Source organism: Gavia stellata, chromosome 8 (genome assembly GCF_030936135.1).
Source record: "Gavia stellata isolate bGavSte3 chromosome 8, bGavSte3.hap2, whole genome shotgun sequence".
Lineage (NCBI taxonomy): Eukaryota > Metazoa > Chordata > Aves > Gaviiformes > Gaviidae > Gavia > Gavia stellata.
In genome coordinates, this window is record NC_082601.1 from 40,580,484 (window position 1) to 40,603,358 (window position 22,875).

The 22,875-nt window shown below is 41.4% G+C and overlaps 1 protein-coding gene across 1 annotated transcript in view; it reads right to left on the reverse strand.

Annotated features, from left to right (window-relative positions):
* ABCA12 (ATP binding cassette subfamily A member 12) overlaps window positions 1–22,875 on the reverse strand; it is an 89,153-nt gene that overhangs the window by 36,249 nt on the left and 30,029 nt on the right. Inside the window, exons 9-25 of the mRNA XM_059820201.1 lie at window positions 22,429–22,525; window positions 18,143–22,300; window positions 17,391–17,506; window positions 16,581–16,687; window positions 14,842–15,095; window positions 14,611–14,723; window positions 14,039–14,163; window positions 13,042–13,215; window positions 11,952–12,116; window positions 10,807–11,008; window positions 10,086–10,225; window positions 9,392–9,511; window positions 8,130–8,220; window positions 6,601–6,780; window positions 4,820–5,135; window positions 2,117–2,231; window positions 443–772 (exon numbers count right to left, since the gene is read on the reverse strand). Of these exons, the coding sequence (XP_059676184.1) occupies window positions 443–772; window positions 2,117–2,231; window positions 4,820–5,135; window positions 6,601–6,780; window positions 8,130–8,220; window positions 9,392–9,511; window positions 10,086–10,225; window positions 10,807–11,008; window positions 11,952–12,116; window positions 13,042–13,215; window positions 14,039–14,163; window positions 14,611–14,723; window positions 14,842–15,095; window positions 16,581–16,687; window positions 17,391–17,506; window positions 18,143–22,300; window positions 22,429–22,525 (6,803 nt within the window). The remainder of the gene's footprint in view (window positions 1–442; window positions 773–2,116; window positions 2,232–4,819; window positions 5,136–6,600; window positions 6,781–8,129; window positions 8,221–9,391; window positions 9,512–10,085; window positions 10,226–10,806; window positions 11,009–11,951; window positions 12,117–13,041; window positions 13,216–14,038; window positions 14,164–14,610; window positions 14,724–14,841; window positions 15,096–16,580; window positions 16,688–17,390; window positions 17,507–18,142; window positions 22,301–22,428; window positions 22,526–22,875) is intronic.

Sequence of the window (22,875 nt, forward strand, 5' to 3'; positions counted from 1 at the left end):
GCTTTACATCTATTTCCATAGCTAGGAATTTGAGCTACAGGAAACTAAAGGATGAGCAGAGCCAGCCCTCCTTCACAGCCCTGCTACCTAAACTCCTTACTGAGACAGCCTCATTTTTCGCGGTGATTGAAAGTAACCCATTTTTTTTTGCAATTCGAAAGGGCAAAGTATGTAGCTCAAACTACGCTGATTCAGCTGGCAGGTGAGAACTCACGAAAATTCTACGAGTATTGCTTTCAGTCATGGGACACAACTAATTCCAGGTCTCCCTGGCCAACTATCTTGTTGTGCTGTCATACCTGTCAACACCCACTGATGGAATTTAGAAAGGCACCCAACTCACGTATATTTGTGATACAAGCCGTAATAAGAGCTGAAGTTTATTGAAGGTGAGTGTCTGCTTCTGCACAAATGGTCCCTGTTACTGAAAAACAGAACTTACCAGTAGGCTCTTCACAGAGAAGCTCAAATGATTCTCAATGACGAGCAGCACGATGAAGGGGAAGAAGGTGAGGATGTACACAAGGCTGCCCACCAGGGCTGCTATGTTGGTGTTATTGAAGAAAACACTGATGAAGTAGCTCATGGCTATGATGGACAGGCTGTAGTCCATAAAGTACAGGAACAGGAGCGCTGTGTTTGTTTTGGGAAGGATGTCACCCACTTTTAGAACAATGATGAGGAAGGTGACAGTAATTAGAAGGAAGATGGCGCACTCTATGAACCAGGCGATGAAATGGCTGCTGGCGTTAACACCCATCATTTTCATGTACTACAGAGAGAAAGGTGAAAAAAAAGAATCACAAATGACAGCTGTTTATTAAGAAATCTTTCTACTGATATTGAACTGTTTCTTTTTTCAGTTTCTGGACAGGGCATACAACCAAAACATGCCCTTTCATACTTCGGCATACTGCATGTTGATAACCAAGGAGAAATGACGCACTCACATTTCTGGAATGCCCTAGGTTTGCAAAGCAGTCTACTGCAAAAGTTCGGCACAGACAGGATCTGCAAGTATGAAGCGTCACAGCCCGGAAGCTCCAAAGCAATTTCTGGCCTCAGATTTGTAACTTTTCTAGAGCATTTTGGTTATTTTTTAAAATAATGCTAACTGACCCAGTGGCTTGAGTGTAAAAGTTCTTAAGTATCTTTGAAACCAAACCATTTCTCACACAAGCCCAAGACAACAAATAATAGCTAAATTACCATGGTTATAAAGAAGCAATATTAATTTATGTTAGCTGATGATCAAGTCCACAAGACTTGTATAAAACTGTAAATTTGTATTGATAAATCCAAAAGAAACTACAGGTGCTGATGTCTTGTTTGAGATTATTACACACCTGAAAAGATTACTGACACCCTGGATCTTACACACAGTGAAACTGGGTTCCCTAAACTAGAGTAAGGGGCTGTCAGCTACCCACTGGGGTTCACTTGTTTTCAATCTCATCACAGTTCATAGAGTGCCCTTTCTTCAAAATGTTTTTGGTGAATCAGTATTTGTTCCCACGGTACTGGATAAGAACAAATCTGCTCGAGCTTTTGTTGCTTGCTGAAGCTTAGTTTTACAAAAGTTCTTTGCTGCTCGTCTCTGTTGACTGTGTTCACACTGAAAACCTGAGTTAACTTAATAAATTCCCTCTGTCTCAATGTCATTTCTTTTCCAATAGGCAACCTGAATGAAGAACTTCATTTCAAAGGAGCTGATGTAATATGTAGCACCTTCTGAAATATTAAGTATAATAACTTCAGGGATAGGAAATAAGTCACTTTTCATGTCTTCGTCCCCAGTAGATATGACTGAAAGTCAATTTTTAGAGAACTTTAACCTTCAGAAAACTTGTAATTTTGTGAGGTCCCCATGTTTCCAGTGTTCAGAACTGCAGAGCAATATTCTCACCATTTGAAGGGCAAATGCCCTGCATTTCTATGGTTTTGAGCTCGGTTACAATGTCAGAATTCAAATGCTGCAGGTCAAACAATAGGTATTTGGAAGACTATTTTCCTTAATGCTTGTTTTGCTCCATTTAATATTGCACATGAGACATACCACCCACTAATAAGGAAAATCTGTTTATAATTTTGCACGCTCCAGAAAGTTTTACCTTACCTCATAAAGCCTCAGATCTTTCTCCTGAACAAGTGTTTTAACAAAATCAGCTATAAACAGCACCCAGGCAGCCATCAGAGCAAATGGAAGAGAGTAGGTCACGCTGGTTAAGAACCTGTAAAAGGCAAATGGAGGCTTTAGCTGAATACAAAAGGTTCTGGGGATTAAGGCTTTATACAGAATATATTTTTCAGAATAATACTTTGGCACAGGAAAAGAGATGCATATATTTCAAGACGTGGAGTATAATTAGTAATTACAAAAGAGGCTATTTTGCTGTTGCATTGGATTTTCTATTCATGAAACTCCTGACTGTTCTAAATCTTTTTTCGTTTTTTAAATCACAGAGGGATTTCCAGATGCATTCTGGAAGTTTTGCTAAGCAGCACCACTGGCAGGAGCAGGAACCACCACAGGCGTGGCATCTCCCGGCTCTCTGATGGGTTGCATCCCATTTTGAAACATCACAGCAGCCAGCCGTAATTCCCAGTTCTGTTAATAGATATAATGGCCAAATTTTTCTATCAGGCGATATTTCCTGGCGCTGGAGTGTGGATATAGGTGCTTCCCTTCAGAGTGTCTGTCATATTACCCCACGGGACAGGTATTGCGGATCCAGGTCTACGTGGGTTTTACAATTCTTGGCTCCTCACTTTAGTTAAAACCTTCTTCCTGTACCAAAATGCACACAGAGAAAAGACAACAATGGCCAACAGTAAATTTGTCCTTTTGTGATGGAAAGCAAGTTTTCATAGCAGAAGATTCACTTCTTTGTATCTACAGGGCTTACGCTTTCCTCTCTCATTTCTAAACCTGGCTTTAAAAAAAAAAAATCAGTGGTATTCCTGGGAAAAGTTTAATGTACAATAACAGTAAGAAATTAATATGATTACAGGTAAAAAAATTTAAAAACAAATGTAAAGCTGAAAATTTCCCATAAACCAGCACTTTCAGGAAACGCTTCCATGCAAATGAAGCCATATTTATAAAGAACAATGAAAAGGCATTTCAGTAGCTCTACTAGTTCTACTAGTTCTTTGTTGTTTGGGGTTTTTTTGGCTACCACATTGTGCATGATCTCTAGGCTATTAAAAATTCAGCATTACCCAACACATTCTGTGTACTGGTATATATACTCCCTCCTTTTCCCTCCAGGACAGTAACTATGTGATAACAATCGATAAACAGTCATTTTACGATGACTTCTACTGGATGCAAATCCAAAGCCTTTAGGTATTTTAATAATTGAGCAAACTCATGTCCCTCTGAACCTGGGGTGGGGAGGGAAACCCAAAGGCAAGCGGTTTTCTCAGCAGTCCAAGAACAAGAAGAGGAGCAGGTAGCACTGTAGTAAATGCCTCCAGCAGGCAGTTAATCATTGTACAAAACTATCTCACAGCAATAATCCACCTGTTCGCTGCAAGAAGTTGACACTTGGTTTGAATGCTTACTGTCTGCATACTTGCAGGCACTGTGCATGCTGTTACCTTGAGAAGAGAGTATAGGTCCCCAGGTCTCTTAAGTGACAGGCTGACACAGGAGGTCTGGTATAGCTCCTATAGCTCCCAGATAATCTTTTATCTCACGCAGTACACACACAGGCTTTTCAATAGAAAGAGCTCCTAAGTCTAGTCGGTACTCTTGGTCCAAGGGAGACCCTCATGTCAGGACAGAGTGACCACCCAACCTAGCAATACTATTTGCTGAACATCCTTCAGTGCTTTCTGATGGACATGAAATCCCTTCCCTGTGTGTTTTCCCCTCAGTTTGGCCACCAGCTGCGGTCAGGGTAATAACTCCGAGGAAGTAACGTGTTGCCAGCTTTCCAACGCAGACCAAAATTGTCTTGCCAGAGGGGCAGGTCCTCAGCTGTGAGAGATTTGCTTCTCTCTACTGCATTTGGCAGAGATGCAGTTCATACTAGCTGCAGATCTGGCTCAAGATGAGTGGAAAGGAAGATGATCCAAAACTTCTGGATCTGCTTCACCATTCAGAACTTATTCTGGTCCACACACAGTTCGCGCTGCGCTGCTCTGTATAACAGGCTGTTAACCCTGGCAACTCAGCACATCAAAAGCTTCTCTGTCTTCCCTCATTATTGCAGAGATGAATGGTATGATTTCGTCGTCCGCCTTATCCTTCTTAAAGCATCTGAGGGGCACCGGTATTGAGAACTATTCACTGCACACTGAACACTAGCTAGAATCACTGGAACGAATAACAAATACCACAGCTAGATAGCAATCTCTAGGAACAAAGCTCATAAATCTAGGGACTCTTTTTTTTTTTTTTTCCCCCCAATAAATACATTTCCTAAGTTCTGCTGCATTGTCTGCATGTAAACACCCGCTGACAAGCCAACACTCATATTTAACCCAAGTCCTGCCAACCCCACTCTCAGTTCCACCACGTGCAGTAAAACAGGGACAGCAAATTTTACCTGCTGTAAAACCTATAGTTACCATGACAATTCAGGTACATACAGAGCACTGAAAACAAAAGATTAGGTAAACTAAACATAGACCATTTGTACTAGAGTCCAAAATTCCCTCTTTTGTTCAGACCCTTGGGAAAAAAAAAAAAAAACACCACAAAATGAAATTATTTCTGTGCCATGTGAACATAGTATTAAGGAGACGAGCACATCTGGTCAGACAAGATGAGCTTGCATAAAGCGTGAAGACAAAAGCCACACAAACTTACATATCCTTATTGTAGCAGGGGTAAGGCATAGCCTGGACTTGAACAGCTATTTCCTCTGGATTCTTGCCAGTCTGTAATTCAATAATGGCTCTTTCAATGCTGTCCTGGATATAAATAAATGCTCGGCTGTAAATCTGGCTCTGGGAGGTGGAATTGTGCGGGCCCACTGTCCAGATGCGCTCCCTTATTCTGTTGGTGGTTTGCGTGATCCTGCTGCTCATTCGGATGGTGTAATTGAGCACAGGAGGGAGGGCCAAGGCCCCGTGAACTGAGCGTCCAGGGCTGCTATGGCTTGAAGGCAGCTTGAAAATGATACCTTGGAAAAGAAAGGGAAAATGCTTTCCTTCAGAGTCAACAGCACCGGAGCAGTACACACAGATACGGAGGAACTCCTCATTTTTATAAGCCTTTTCTACATTACAATCCATCATTTCATTTCTTTGCTGCACAAATAATGCTCAAATGGGTAGGCTGCTTATCGAGGGTCTAGAAGTGGAAACTATACATCACTGCAGCTATTGGTACTTTCAAATGTGACCAATGATTCTGGGTGTGAAATACACCCCCAGAGCCTTTAAATCTTTTCCCACTGAGCATTCAAAAATTAAAGGCTCTTAGAATAACCAATTGTATTTGGAAAAATCTTGCTGTTAACATGGACTATCACATACCTGTCTGGTATGTCACTCAGCACATGGACCTCTCATGAACATGCCCAAAAGTACTCTATCAATAGAGTTCACATAGTGATGCTGTAAAATCAAAAACCTCAGGAACACGGTGTTGAGAATTGTTCATGACCTATACACATATTTTTGTGCCCACATAAATTCCTGCAAAGCTGAGATGTCTAAGAATATAAAAGCTTTGCAAGTTCCTGTAAGGAAATGGCATGCTGTAGATACAGTCTGACAGACAGGATTTTTTTTTCCTTTAAAGTGTCTGTTTGAATAGAGGCAATACCATAGAAGCTTTTCTCTCCAGAATATTTTTCCTGATTATTCCATCTATAAAGCATACAATGGAATGGAGGACAAACATGGAAGAAAACTTCTTTTTTGGGAATAGACAAATATTAATCAGGGTCTGAAGTTCCAAGAAAAGAAAAGGTTTCTATCTACCCCTCAGTTATGAGGTATAAAACCAAACAGGTCACAGGACTTATAAGTAAATCCTAATTGAGGAGATACTGGGCATTCTTTAAAAATTAAGACACATTTGTATCATTCAAATTAATATAAGTTCCTATTCTCTACTCCCCCCTGCCCCTCTCTGCGGTCTGATCTGAAGCTGCAATCCGATCCCACAAATGTGAAAAGTGTGGCTGAGAAGACCCAATATAATATTGCAGTGTTTGGCTGGAACATCTCAAGAGCTTTATGACCTTCTAATAAATTGAACTGTCTCACATGTTTCTCGATTTAAGCATCTTTTCCCAGGGGAGCCTGAAAGAAGGCAGCTGTCATGAAGATCTCCTAAGTTCAGTGAAATTTTGTTCAAATTGAGAATTAACCAAGAGGAAACACCAGTTGCTCAAAGCCTTTCTATACAGACAGGAGATGTGTAAGAGAAGAAAAGGTATAAAAAGGAGAGTGTAAAACACTGCCATAAGGAGGTCTCAGCGTGCAGGTCCCACGCACACCAGGTAAAAACCGATTGCTGTGTGGTGGGAGCTGTGACCACAACAGTTGCTGGTGGAAAGCCAAACTTCTTACGCTGTACTCCCACCCTGTACCAGGCAAAATTTAATTTACAGAGGGACTCAAGACTCTGTCACATACTTGCGAAAAGCTCGTTCTTCAGAAAGAGCTCTTTAGCCACCATTTCCATTTCCTCTAAGTTTTTGACTGCCTGAATGCGATTAAATGAGACACAGGAGGACACATTTACAGCAAGGGTAGCTAATGTATTCAGCTGATCGACAATGTCAGCGTTGTTCTGTAATTCCAGCCGAATATCATCTGAAAAAAAACCACAAACAAAACCAGTAGCATCACTACACATAGCAAAAAAATTCATCACATCATTCTGCTCTTTACACTAACAATGACACCAGAAAAGAAGAAAAAAACCCATCATACTAAACATTAAGAGTAAAATACATTTCTGCACTTAGCAGTGCAATGAAGGCATGTTGTTGACCCAATTTTTATGTTAATCATTTGTAATATGCTCGTGAGTTTGCCTTTGGGAGGCTGCCAGCGATGGGATGTGACAGCCATCCCAAATCAGAAGTTGCTACTAACCTGCTAAGGTTTTAGACTCACATATGATGCTCACCATTCATTCCACATCTTATGGTTTTTGATGTAATCAACTCATCTGTTGAGCTGCTCTGTCTCAGGGGAGAATGTGCTTTATACAAGCACATCAAGGAAAAGTTATGTTTGTTGTGCTGATGTGTGTACTAAACCTGATAATGCAGTTTAATAAAGACGCTGCTGTTTCCTGGCTGTTTTAAAAGGTGACTGTGTAATGCAGTGTAACTAATATGGAACAGCTGCTGCAGGCACGATGATTTTATGGGGAGTTAAGACAGGAGATGCTACTCATGAAATAACACAGGGGTCATCACGAACAGTATGTAAATATCCTTCTGATTTCAACAGACTACAACCACCCTTGATTTATGCTGGGTTTTGCTGGCATAACCCAAATTTATGTCGACACGTATGGCCACTCATTGAAAAAGCGGGTAGGGACAATAAGACTGTCTAGGAAGGGACTGTGATCACAGTGCTGTGCACTAACAGGGGATGTATCCACCACCGCTGTTAGCTGATGATTCCCACAGCGCAGAACAGCAACTCTCAACTTGAAGGACCATGCAAGACCACCAGAGAACAGCAAATTCCAGCAGAGCATCTCCTGTAACGATGACTCTGGCTTCATCAGCCTGGGTACCTTTATCTGATACCGTGCTTTTCTGCTCTGGAAAACTTTTAAGTTGAACCCTGATGTGATGCAAGTGAGCTCCCCACAACATTTCCCAGCAGAGTCCCAGGTAGCTCATTTGAAGTGATAATTATGGCTAAACAGTGTCCTCCAGTGGCCACACTCAGCTGCAGAGATTCCCATCCTACTATCCCTTCAATACTCACGAGAAACAACCCTTCATATAAGCCCTTAGCTTTCTAAGAGTCTTTTCCCACAGACCACAAGATTTTTCAATCGCAGCTGAGATTGCCTTGCCCTAAAGCATCCGATACTGACCAGAGCAGTACCAGAGCATGGCTACAGTTTGATGACCCTGGAGCTCCCAGACCTGAAGTACAAATAGGAGGGCAACACATGTGGTAGAACGACTTACCCAGTTCGTTTATTTGACTCAGCAGTTCAGCTGCATCCAAGTCCACCATCAGCTTGATGAAAACCTGCACAAAGGGATTCTGCAGGGTGTTCTATCAACAAGCGAAAAGAAAAAGCATCAGTTTGACCAGAAGTCCCTTGAGCTTATTCAGTGTATTTCTAAAATACAACAGACCAGCTGCCTTCACTGAGCATTTGTACAACCCCCTCCTACTCCTTTCCTGACCTTCCATATTTCACTCTGTGTACCAGGATGGGGAAACCTTAGCAATGAAAACATCATATAGAGCCTCTTGAGTCCAAGCTGGTGTTTCTTGGATTCAAGAGAGGATGCCTACTGAGTCCCCACCAGGCACTAGAGTCCCATGGAAAAAATCATGGATAATCTTTGTTATTCTAAAAGTGCAGTAAATTTCATTTGCATCTGTTTTAAGTCCCGTGATCACAGCCACAGCACAATGGGTAGGCAACCAAAATTTAGCTTGGAGACCAGCAGACAGATTTTTGTTTGGCTGAATAGTTTATCATTCCACCAATGAGTGCAGTCAGCAGAGAATATTTCGTTTCACTTTTGCATATTTCACTCTGGATTTACTCTCAGTGCCATGGAAATTACAATGAATTCCAGCCACTGAAATTAACTTCTAATGATTTAGGGTTCTCATTTTCATAGCTTTGTAAGAAAAGGAAACAATTCTTACTGCGGAGCACGGGAAGCAAGTATGTGAAACACTACAGCCTACTGCTTTCTATATCCAAGCAAGGCTAGCCTCCTTAGGAGGGGAAAAAGAAATTTTATTTACATTCAGTGAGGTACAAAGACATCTTCTAGCTCTTATGAGTGTACCCAGAGCTACATGCTTATTATAGATACTGTTCGTTTTCTGAAAAAGTCATTTCTTGCCTGGTCTTGGCTGGCTGGATCAGTCCATCAAGCAGAAAGTTAATTTACAAATTGAAGAGTGTTCCCTGCTCATCTTAGCCCTCCAGCAGGCCTCAGCATGGCCAGTGTCAGGGAGCATATTACAAAGAGATCATTTCAGAAAGAGGATTTGCATGGAACAGTGCATCAGGACTACTTCTGTTACGGGAACAGGCAGGCAGGCACAGAAACTGTGAAGTCCAGGACAAAAGCCTGAGAAGGGTTTCCCCAGTTGACCTAAGATGTCCCTGAGGTCCCTGGAATCCCAGTTTATTTCAGTGAAGAAATCCATCCTCCCAACTCCCTCCTGCGAGAGAGACAGGGGAGGTAGGATCTCTTACCTTGATCATCGGAATCGTCTGGTTTAGCTTAGTCAGTGAATTCATGATGGCAGGAGACTTGTCCAACCACTCCTGGGACTTCAGGGCTAAATCAGCCATCTGCTTCAGGGTTGCATTAGACTATAAAAAAACCCCACAACATATAAGGATTCATTTATTCATTACCTTAAAGCTTTTTAAAAATAAATAAGTCAATAAAACAGCTAAGACCAAATTTGGTTTCCTTAGGATTTTTCTTAGCACCCTATCACTGGCAAAACGTCCCTTAACACATTGAATTTGGATGCAAATACTTAAAAATATGGCCTCATATGTGACATTTGGAGCATGTCTTGGATATTAGCTTTCGTTCTACCACTGGTCTGCTTGCAAACAAGTACTGGTTATAGCATTTGTCCTAGGAGACATCTCTCTATTCCTGGCTGAAAATATGGGGGGTGAAACTTCATAAACTGAAGGCTTTAAAAAATCTTCTTACAGATATTAGACCAACAGCTATTTTTTGGAGGTAAGATTCATTCAAAGACAAAAGATGACTCATAGGACCAGCAATGTAACTAGGAAAAGATAATTTGACTAACACTCCAAACAGTCAGAAAATAGACTTCTGCTTCTCAAAGAAACAAGCCCATGCTGGATACATTACAATCCTTTTGAGTGGGTGTATCCTGATGTACTGTAAAGAAAGCCATACCTTTCCCATGATTGCTCGAGTTTCTACAGTATCTGGCGTATAAAGGATTTTCCCAAGCACCATTGGTTTTAAAAAAGACCAGATTAAAGCTCCAGTTGGGGTCTTGACCAGGTCCAGGTAAAAGGATAAGCAAAACGGTGCTGCAAAGGGAGAAAAGCAAATTGCACAGAGCACAAATAGACCAGACATGAGAAAGCTACTAGTGCAGTTTTTCCCATCTGCCCAATTTGTTGCTGAGTCCAGTGAATAACTTCAGGGTCCTCTTCACTGACTGATATAATGTGTCTTGACAAAAGCAATCCACCCCCAAAATCTCCTGTTGCTGAACTCAAGACAACAAGACTCTCACTGTTGGAGCCAAGATTCTCTGCTTGAAGGTTAAATGGAGTTTCGTGAACTCAGAGGAGCTAATAATGTCAGTACTTGGAAAAACTACACATCAAGAAAAAGCAGTGACCTGTCAAGCCCTAAGACCAGATTATCAACAAATGGGAAATAGTGCAGTGTCAAGCACTGCTCTGCTACATATGCTGTTTTCTGTTTAACATTTATGGAAATAAACCACCAATAATTAGGGCAGTGCAGATCTTCGGCTAGCATAAATCATGAGCGCTTACAGCCCTCCAGAGACATACCCGGGAACAGCTCAGCACTGGATCTCTGTGGAAACAGTAGAGTTTGACTCTGAAATGTTTTTGCCTTAAGGAAAAGCCAGACTTACTGGAGTCATGAGGAATCCCGTATTTCCTCATCATCTTTTGGACATAGACATCCTCCACAGAAGAACTGTTGCTTATAGTGTCTCCAAAATCTGGAAGCAAGGACTCAAAAAACAGGGGTGTGATCTCCTGGTTGCAGAGAACTTTTGACATGGACTTAAATGTGCCATGTGTTATCCTAAAGTTGGTTGGTTTAAATAGTGCCTGCAGAAAAGACAAAATGCAAATAAATCTTGTACGCTAAAAGCATCCTATTCTGAGAGGTAAAAGAAATAACAGATACACTGCTTTCTTATGAGAAATTTGTCTCTACAAAAAAAGGGACTTTCCATGGCAATCATGCTTTTATGGCTAATCTCTGCTATGACAGAGGGGGGAAATTAATTTCCAGGTATGAGATCCAATGTGGGAGTTGCCTATAATGTGTCTATAGGAATTGCCTGGTGACACATACATACTCTGGGTTCCAAGACAGAATTTTTCACATAGATGTGCATATCCCCTATCCCCACCTAGTCCATGACTGCATGCGGTTCTGCAGTGTGCAGGTAGAGTGATTACTAGAAACGATTCCTGTGATCTATGCTGGCATTGACTGTGGATCAGAGAGGGATTGGATCCAGTGCTGGATGAAGTTAGTGCAACCTGAAGTTATTGCAGCTGTCAGAGCAGGACAGGGTTTGTACTGAATGCTTTGGGCAGTCTTGAGGCTTTGGGTGTGTTCTAACGCATACTAAAGCTAGAGCAAATTTTTGCTGTTGACTTACGTGGTTTTGGATAGCCTTTAGCTCTCCAGTTGCTTTCGCAAGCTGACCCCTTTCAGTACACCAGTATATTTTGTTGGAAGTCTACCCTCCTTCCAGACAGTTGTTTATCCCCTGCATTTTTCTTCCTAGTGTCCCTCCCACAGCACATGTTCCTAGTGTCACCCCTGTCATGAGCACATGGTGGTCCCACTGCTCCAAATCAAAGCTCTTCCAGGAAGGCAACATGTCAGTTTGATAGAGATTCTTCTTAGGACGCTGCTGCTTTAAAAGAGAATCAGTCACCCATGCTTTAGTGCACCTTTGGCTTCTAGGGTAAGAAATTCCTGTGGTAACTGTTCCAGTGGTGTTTTGCCTCCAAAGCACATGCAGACTACACATACCTTAGTCAGTGGCACATTTCTAGACTGCCGGAGCTTTTTCAATGAATGAATAGCTTGTAGCAATGGATCAACGCCAGATTCAACCTGGTGACTGAAATATTTCATTTTTGTCAGAAGGCCTAACATCTTGTCCACGGGTTTCTGAAGTTCCTTAGGGAAAAACATCTACAAAAGGCAGGAAGGAAATAAATTATGATTAGCAGGAAGCTGTGCGCACATGCATGTAAACGCCCGTATTGTGTTAATTCCAAGACAAAGATTGTGGGATTTTCAAAACTCTTAGGAGGCTTAGGGAGCGGATGTCCCATGGGAAATTAATGGGATTTGTATTCCTAAATCCCCAAGCGCTTTTGCAAACCGCTCCCCTGAATATTACGCATTCTGAACACTGCGTGTTTCCAAACACCTACAGTTGGGAAATGTGTATCAGATATTGGCTAGGATATAATTCAAGTCTCTAAGAGGTAGCATTTCACACAACATATATGTCAAACGCTATGAGTGACTTTTGACCTGAGCCAAATTCATTGGCATTCTCATTTAATAACTTTTTTTCCCCAGGATCGCTTCTGTAGCATTTTTAAATATGTATTCAATACACACTTCTCCATGAATGGTATTTTTACGTTCTGTTTAAATAGTTGTGTGCGCGGGATATTTGAATCACTTAATGACTTGGCAGTGCCAACTAGATTGGGAAAATACATTTTACAGGCCTTTTTCCAGGGCTTCCCTTTTCATGGAATAAAAAAAATTTAGCCCAGTGCCTTATTTTTGGGAAGCCTGGAACTCAGCTGGGAATGTTCAAGAGGTTGTGACAGCATATAAACGATACTAGCAGATAGGGAGGCTTTTAGAGTAGGTCCAATGCTTTTAAATGAGGTTTGCTGGTTTACACCAGCTGGGATCCTCATTTATATCCACACTGTCACAGCATGGATATGCAATAAAAATTACTGCATGAGCAAAGCCTGATCTTTGGCTTGTGTAAATCAGCATAGCTTCTGGCCACTGCAATGATATTTTATGACCTTTCAGCCACTACATGCAGCAAAGACTACAGAAAGCACTCTACAAATCCAGCACTAACCTTGTATAAGAAATTGTAAATGTCTAAGTGTCGTAACAGCGTGACCCCCAGGATGTACGTCTCACGAGTCCTCTCTGAAAGAGGGAGATTGCAGAACTCCTCTGCCACTGTTTGCAGCTGTGGGTCAGCAGGATGGACACGACAAGACTCCAGCTGGAGGATCTGAGAAATGAGCTGTGTTTGCACAAAGGAAGAGAAGATTTGTTAGGGGGTAGACTACTCGCTCCAGTATGCATGGATTAATTTTGCCTTGCCGTTGTTCCTTCCACAGTGTCATATTTCAACCCTGAGAACCAGAAAATGCCTACCTATTAGTCCTGCTCCAAGGGACAAATCCTAAGGACTGTGTTTTACTGCCCAGCTTGCACAGTAGTAAAAGCTTTTGTGGCTTCAATTTCCCATTGATTGATGCATGTAAAGTTTGGAAAAGAGCACGTTCTTTGGGGCTCAGTCCTGACAAGATGGTTGGGAAGGGGAAAAGCATCTGGAGCTCGGTTTGCACAGGAGCCTGAGGAAGGCAAGCTCATCTCTTGTTATGGGAGGCTATTTTTGGACCTCGAGTGCTCTCACGACTTGTGGTTGGAAGTGTGTTTTCCATCTGGACTGCAACGACTCCTCAGCACTGAGGACCCCACCAAGGACCCCACTGAGTCCTCATTAGTCTGTTACAATGAAGTGTGCCCTTGCTACGGATCAGAGCAATCACTCACCAGGCAGTGCATGGCTGCTCACCAGCTACCGGCGACAGCCAAAGCGACCATATGGCTCTTGGTCTCCAATGGCTGAACTGACGTCAATGACTGCTCTTACTGCATTTCTGATGGCTATTTTGATCCACAACATGATATGCTATCTATCATTGTGGGATCGTCTACCTCTCTCTGTGCTGTGACACACACAGTGATCTGCTTAGCTGCATTCACTAACAAATTCTGGTTTTAATCATCTGAGAGGTAGAAAGTAACAAGATCTCCCACCAGGATGACAGCAAACTTACCTGACTGCTGTTTTCTGGGAGAGATGCTTCCAGAAGAGCATCAATACTGGCTGTGGACATTCCTGTTGTGTTTTTGAGATCCTCTTTGAGCTGGTCCACATTTTTAAACACATCTCTTAACTTTTCTGTAAAGAACAATCAAAGAACAATTGATGTAACAGCTTCCTCCAGACATACAGCAAACCCAAGCACACAGAGAGGATTTTAGGTGAAGTATGGAAGCGTGGAACATCACTGCTGATAAAAAAAAAAAAAACCAACTTCCAAAATACAGTCATATTTCCTAGGTTTTACAGTCTGATTAGTGGGCTGAAGTTGACAGGTCTAATGATAGCAAATGTTGCTCAAATACAAAGACTTGGGACTTTCAGCACATAGGACTTTTGGGGCAGTACAGAAAACAAGAGTGGTCTAGAACAGGCTCTAGAGTTACCCTAGATAAAGGACCCCAAGGACATGGAACATGGTGTATGGTTATTTCATTAATTCCACTTCTTCTTGGTATTTCCAGCAGAAATTATGATATCAGTGATGAAGTTTACCAACATTGTAAAGTAAATACAGAAAACTACCTTGCTTGCTAGAATCTGTTAAATTCTCAGTGATGTTCAACAGGGAATTCAAAGTAGCCACATACTGAGGAATCTCTTGAAAGAAAGCAATTTCTGGTACATTTTCCTGAAACCTAAATTGGAAAGAGAAAACAACCAACAGAATTGGGAATATGAAAAGAAAGCAAGAAGCCATTTCATAATTTCATAAATAGAATACGAAAGCAGTCTAACTCAGGGGGAGAGCCTTACCACTTCATTAGTGTCTGGATGTTTGTGGCATCTCCAATCAGTATATTTTGAAGCTCTTGTGAGATTCTTCGGTGATTCAGTACATTGGTCACAACTTGATTGCTCAGCTCAATAGCACGGAGGAGCAGATCATGAGATTGACTTCGTTCACACAGTTCTCCAAAGCTAACATTAGGGAGATGGCAAATGTGCTGTATTGACTTAAAGCTCTCATAGTCACAAAGAAGTGTTGTCAGATCCCGGAGGTGAGAGATCTGCAAAGAAAATTTCAAAAAGGAAGACAAATGTACAAACACCAGTTAGATGACAGCATTATAAAAGGCAAGTTTTAAAGAGTCTAGCTGTCCCTTTCCATTTTTCTTTAGGATTAAAATTTTTATATATACTTTTAGTTCATTCAAAAGGTCTCCAATAGAACAGTTCATAACAATCATTCCTACACGAGTTTGTAGCAGACCTGGCTACGCAACGTTGCACAGGATCTAATAAACCTTGCAAGCCTTAATACATCATTTCCCCTGCCCAACACACATACGTACAATACTCCACTTGGACTTACCTGTTGACCAATTAATCTTCCCAGAGACCAAATAAATCTACCTTGTACAAGAGCTTTAGCCTTTCAGACACCACCTGGTCATCTCTACTACAGCATACAAAATAGACTTGGCTAGAAGTCAGGACTTCCGCATTTGTCAACCTGTGTAAAATTACAGTCCTTTGCCTACTCTGCTATTATGGGCTTCCCCCTTGTCTGACATCACTATTTACATTACCAGTCTCTTATGGCAAAAGATGTTTTCTGGTTTGTGCCTATAAATACCTGTCACACTGAGGCTCATCGTATTATTGCTACAGATATTATTAAGCAGCAACAGGACTGCATGCTGTTATCTTTTTTTAGAAAGACTTTTAAATTCTGTTTCTCATACAGAGAAATGAAGTGCATGCATGCTATTAGTGCAGTCATGTATGTATAGCGTGAGAAGCATTTTATTCAAATGAGGTGTTGCCAAACCCAAAGCCGGTGAGGGAAATCCATTAATCCATATTGCTTAGGTGCTTAATCTCAGAGACCATTACGGTGTTGTGAGACATCTAGGACTAAGGGATTATGTGGGCACTTGGACTCCAGCCACGCTGGTGTTGGTATAGTTCCTTAGGCATAGCAGTAACTAAGTTAGTGGTGCTTATAACTGCCAATTGGGTATGCACAATTCGACTGATTTTCAGCAGGGCAACAGTATCTAACCGCTATTTCTGCCTTCGAAAACTCCTCCCTACATACTTCTCAAATGATGCTGAGGCATCCTGGAATGATCTCAGCTCTGTGAGGTGCTTTGCTAAGTCTCAATGTACTGAACTTAAAAACTACTGGTACACTGATTTATGAGGAATATGCTGCCACTGTCAACCTATGCAGTGCTCATCCTTTTGGGATGGCTAGTGGAAAACAGAAGGCATTCTATCCAACAGACTGGGAGGACAGGAACACCTCTACCTTCTCAGAAAAATGGGTGTACACTTGGTAGGGACTCTTATAAGAACAAGTTCCTCAGCCCAGTTTAATGGTGACCTTTAAATATAGGCAGCAGGCAGAAAACCTAGTCTCAGTCCTAGTTTTTATCAGCTGTTCTTTTAAGAAACCTTTTTTCCTTATGCTGGTTTTCAAAACCTCCATTGCACATTCATGTATCACTGTGGGATGTCCTTCAAGTCAGCATTTTAAGCAGACTCACTTTTAGCTTCAGGAGCTCTGGTATAGATGAATCTTTCTCAGAGGTATTATTTTGCATAAAAGAGTTCTTTTTCAGATGAGTTTGCTTCAAAAGCAGTGTGATGTTTTCTGTGCAAGGAAGAAAACAAAAGTTACTCGAGACGAAAATGCCAGACTTGCAGAAACTTCACAGATGTGAATATCAGCACTTTTATGCTGAGGCCTACTGAGCATTGCTATTTTCCACCAAATTCACATGGCTCAGGACCTCTGAAATCACAGACCAAGACCTAGGTTGTAATCTGGATTGTAACGGATCCAGCGTGAGTAAGCGCTCTGGTCCTAAAGAAACCCACCCCACACTGGTAACAGGACTTCTGAGAGTGCCCTTCAGAGCACATGTGGTATCTCTATTCTGCAAACAGATAAACTTCTCAGGTTCTACAATAAGCTCATATGATGAATATCTATGTGAAATACCACGTTAACTCTCAAAAATAACTGCTGTCATCTTACGGGTACATAAAGCTGTGAAGGAAATATAGGTTTCTATTTGTAAGATTTCTTTATCTGAGTGTCAGCAACCTGTCATCACATAGCGAAGAGCAGACGTGCCTTTTGGATAGAGTTGGATGGAAAACTTATATCTGCAATGTGACATAACTCAAACAAAAAAGGAGTTTGGCTTCCCAAGGTCTCACAGCTCCAGTTAATTGCCAGCGGATGAAAACATGTAGCACCATTCCTTCCCGTCATTAGACAAAACACTTTGAAAAGACAGGCACAACATGTTCCAGCTGAGGTCCCAGAACATTAATGAAATCATGATTACCTGTCAATTTGCTGTCTTCAACTTCAGTGGCATTTATTAAACACATCAGGTAAGGGTTATAGCTGTTATTCACTGTCACCTGTAAGATGGTGTTTTCAAATTCTAAAAATAAAAATCTGAAAAATAAGATAGATAGGATTTTAAATCAGCTTCTCTTTCAGAAACAAGGTATATTAGTAAGCAACCTGTCAGCTGTGTAGATGCAGTTCCTTGGCAGTGTAAATAAGAATTCCAGATGAAGCCATGAGTCTCCCATGACATCTCCTAAGTGGGTACCCTCCCAATTTTATTTCATCAATTCTTTTTGCTGTTATCTCCCAAAGCTGTCATTCACTCTCAAACCATATGTATAAGAAAACACACTTGAAAGGTTCACTGTGGATACAAGATATAGATAGAAAGGCATGCCTAGGGGAGACTGAGAATCAAAAATTAGAGAGTCATACCACAAAGAACAGGTTTCCAAAGTGTTTACCACTGGTGGCAAGCCTCCTACAGAATTCTGCTTCCGCTGTGAACTGATACATGCCAACATAGAAAATTTTTGAAAGTCTCACTTTTAGCTATATGTTCAGTTCAAGGAGAAATTTCCTCCTCTTCAATTTAACCCATGTTAGATCTAGTGTCTGAAATTATGGTGATTTCAGACTTAGGTTGCTCCACTGGAAGAAAATTACGTACTTTTCACAGCGGAATGAGAATGGTGATCACTACCCATAAATGCAATTACAATAGTCAAAAAGCAAACTCACCGTGTGATCAAACTGGTTGGTGACAGAGTTTGGTCACTCTGAGTCCAAGGTAGGGTCTTGTTGTACAGGGTTTCTGCCTTGACAGTGAAGTGATGAGCAACAATATCAATCACACTGTCAAAAATAGTTTTGTTGGAGAGAAAAGCCGAACTGAAACTTATATTGAATTCATTTAGCAGATCAGAGAAGTTCAGGCTCTTGAGAATGTAGCCACTAGCTTCTATGATTTCTAGAGCTGACACATCATTGGCAGAGTTGTTTGCTACTGCTTCCAGCAACTTTGCAAAGGCAGCTGCTTCGCTTAGATTCCTTTCGGTGTTTAGGAAACTATCAACCACATCCCAGATGCTTGAGTAATAACTCCATTTGGTGAGGTTGAAGGCGCCTTGGAGTCTCTGCAGCAGGTCGTTCATGTGGAGCTCATCCTGTGCCACACTGAAGAGCGTGGACAGGTTATTCCAGTCTGCTAAGCTGTCAGAGAAATTTAAGGAGTTCAGTACTGTTTCGTTCAGCAGGAAAGGAATAAGCATGTTCAAAAGCTGAGATGGGAGCACATCACCCACATCTTGGACTGGGACGGGGCACGAGGCATTACTCTGCAGCAGCCCCTCCGTGACAGCAGTCAGAGCTCTCGCCTTCTCCTGTACCCAGGAGTTTTCCAGCTCGGAGACAAGGTTTAGTTTGGAAAGGAAACTCAGAGAAAACTGCAGAGACTGGACGATGCATGACAGCTCCTTTGAAAAATGTTCACTGCTGTTCTTGTAGGCAGCAGCAAACTCTGGAGACAGTTTCAGGTTTGTTATGGCAAGCTGGAACATTTTTGTAAAGGTGTCATTGCGCATTGTTCCACTCTCCACGCCCAGGGAATCAAAGAGGGGTTTGCATGGGCTCCTGGCTAAGGACTCGCTTAAAGTGGTATTTTCAAACAGCATTTCAAGTGTTATGTGGAGCACATCCTGAGCAGAGCAGTTCTGGGGTGTCCCATAACCATTGTCGCTGTTGTCTAGGAAAGGACCCAAGGCTAAATGCAAAAACTCCCAAATTTTTGCCTCTAGTGAAGTATTGTACTGCAAGAAAGACTCACTGAACTCCTTCTCCAGCAGCAAATGTGAGAAATGATAGACAATGTCCATTTTTTCTTCAAATGTTTTGTTTAAGTTCGTGTCATGAAGGACTTGCATTCCTGCTCTCCATATTTCATTCAGTCTCTGGGTATAGTTACTGTAAAAATCAAATAATAGGTTGATAGTTTCAAGCTCACTGATATTATAACTTTTCTGCAAACCTTTTAAAATTAAGATACTCCTTTGCACGGCTTGCAGGTATACGGAGACGTTGGTTCCTCTGGAGTCTTCTTCACCATACAGCTCAAATATGGAAGACGCGAAGTTTAGCAGCTGCTTCAGTTCCTTACTGAAAGGAAGACTGGAGTCATTTTTCATGGTACTGAACTGATTTTGCAGTAAGTCTAGAAGTGACCGGGAAGTGAGACTGTCTGTACTATTCCAGTTTATGGACTGGAGTATTTCAGCAATCTGCCAGAAAGCACGAAGCTCATTTCCCTGCCTTCCATGAGGGGAACTCTGGAGTTCCTGCATTAGCTGAGGCAAAAAAGAGATCAGCTGATAATGATCACTGGTATTCACCCTTGCCATGGCAGCAAGAAGCTGCTCAAGGGACAAGAGCTGTTCTGCAAAATTTTCAGAAGTTACAGGGGTCAACAGGAAGTCAGAAAATAATGATGACACTTTTTCATTTGTGCTGAGGTAATTTTCAATGTCTTCAAGTGAGACTGCATGAAGTGCAATCATTTTGATAACCTCCCATGCTTTCTCTGTATTAAAATGAGTCCTGTTTAAAATTATCTGATTCCAAATCACTGCAGCCATAGTTAGAACATCTTGATTCTCCTTTCCATAGGGATTAGGGTAGAACAATCCTTCACCACCAACTTCATACAGTGGAGGTATTTCTTGAAACATTCTTTCCAAGTCCAGTGTACTGTTTGTGGCAGAAGTTGAATTGAAAAAGAGTTTTAATGAACTGTACAAATCATTCAGATCTGATGACTTAATTCCTCCACTAGAATTATGAAAGATCTGATGTACTAACATTTTTCCAGGAGCTACCCCAAAGTCCACAAGAATTAGAGCTTTATTCATAATTTCCAGGAGTTGCACATATTCACCCAATTCCGTTAAGTTCCATTTGGTGGTCAACACATTGCCAGTGGCGTGCCACAGCCGTGAGAAATGTCCCCACTCAGACTGGTTGGAAGAATTTCTGCCTGCTTGGAGCAGTTCATATATACTGCTGTTCCTCATGGAGACAGTAGGTAACAGATGGGAAAACACAGGCAACCTATGCCAGTCTGCTGAGCTATCAGAGAGATTTAGGGAGTTCAGTACTGTTTCATTCAGCAGGAAAGGAATAAGCATGTTCAAAAGGTGAGACGGGAGCACATCACCCACATCTTGGACTGGGACGGGGCACGAGGCATTACTCTGCAGCAGCCCCTCCATGAGAGCAGTCAGAGCTCTCGCCTTCTCCTGTACCCAGGAGTTTTCCAGCTCAGAGACAAGGTTTAGTTTGGAAAGGAAACTCAGAGAAAACTGCAGAGACTGGACGATGCATGACAGCTCCTTGGAAAAATGTTCACTGCTGTTCTTGTAGGCAGCAGCAAACTCTGGAGACAGTTTCAGGTTTGTTATGGCAAGCTGGAACATTTTTGTAAAGGTGCCATTGCGCATTGTTCCACTCTCCACGCCCAGGGAATCAAAGAGGGGTTTGCATGGGCTCCTGGCTAAGGACTCGCTTAAAGTGGTATTTTCAAACAGCATTTCAAGTGTTATGTGGAGCACGTCCTGAGCGGAGCAGTTCTGGGGTGTCCCATAACCATTGTCGCTGTTGTCTAGGAAAGGACCCAAGGCTAAATGCAAAAACTCCCAAATTTTTGCCTCTAGCGAAGTACTGTGCTGCAAGGAAGACTCACTGAACTCCTGCAGTAGAAGATGTGTTAAGTTATAGACAGGGTTAATTATTTCTTCACTGGAAGCTTCACTGGCACTTGAATAATGAAGGATTTTCATTCCTGTCCTCAGAAGTTCAGACAAGTTCTCAAAGGTTTTATTGTCAAAATTAAAGAAAAAATCTATAGATTTTAATTTACTGACATTATAATTCAGCTGTAAGTCTTTTAATATGTACAAGGTATTTTGTATGGCTTGAGTGACTAGTGAGATATTGGCTACTTCAGAGTTTTCCCCAAACTCTTTAAACACGGCTGTTATAAATTCTGACAGTTGATCCAATTGTTCACTGAAGACACTATTTGAATTATTATTCAGCTTTTGTAAATGGCTGTTTAATACCTCTAAAAACTGCTGATAGGCTATAATGCCTGTGTTATTCCACTTCATCGATCTCAGTTTCTCCCCAATGCGCCAATAGGCATTCAACTCATCCCACCAGGCTTCACCCATGGAGCTTTCTACTTTCCGCATCAGTTCAAACACAGGCATCAGTAGGTACTGATAACCTATGTTTGTGTCTGTCATTATAAAAAACATCTTCTGGAGAGCTAGGAGCTGGTCTGGAAAGTTTCTGTCGGACACAGGCTTAAGCAGATAATCGGAAAACAAAGATGGTATTTCTTGCATTCCATTTAAACGGTCTCTGAAGTCTTCCAGAAATGATGGCATGCTAATGGAGAGCAACATTTTGAGAGCATCCTTAGTTTGCACTGTACTAAAATTAGAATTATCTAACAGAACTGGATTCCAAATCATTGTAGCTAATTTTAATGCACTCTGAATTTCTTTCCACTGGGTCATTATATTAAAAATGGAAGTCCCATTAAAGTCACTGTGTAATTGCAGTGATGTGAAGTTATAGATTTCATCAATTATTTCCTTATTATATGGTTCCTTTAATTTATAATCATGATGTAGATTCATTCCCAGTTCAAGAATTGCATACAATTTCTGTAATGTTTCATTCTTCAAATTTCTGAATAGATTTAAGCTTTTTAATTCACTTCTATTCATTTTTTTCTCAAGGCCTTTGAAACGATGTAGAGACTTTTGTATGGCTTCTAAATCATCTGAATTAATGGACCTCTTGGAGTCTTTTCCACCAATCTCTGGTGACTTTATTTTTCTGGAGGGGAAAAAAAAAGCATTTCAGTGAATATGAAATCAATGCAAGTGGAAATGTAAGGTGATTTAGAGCAAAGATCATAGATTTGAATTATACTGTTAGTAATGTCCCTTTAGCTAATGTCTTACCTCAGAACTTCCTCCAATTCGGATACCAAAGTCCAACTGTCTTTCCAGTTAACAAAGGGATTACAAATATATCTGGTCACCAAACTTTTTTCTTTATCTACAACAAACATGTAAAGTGCATATTAGTAAAGATCACATTCATTTGGAAACTGAGAAGGGCTGTATGGCAAATTTGTCAAGGATAACATGCATGTATGCAATTAGGCTCCTACGACAAGACACAAGAACCTGACTGGAAATTCAAGTGCTCTTTTGGGGTGTAACTCTTCCTGGCCTTCCAAAGGAAGTCAGGATGCTACCTGCCATCGTAGAAATGATTTTCCATCTCAGGAACAGCTCAATGCCCCTGTGATCTGGGTGCTAACGGAGCTCTCCTGCTGTCGGAGCACTTTGCCATCACCAAAGCAGCATAAGGTGGCCTAATATTTATTATTGTTTCTTTCCCTT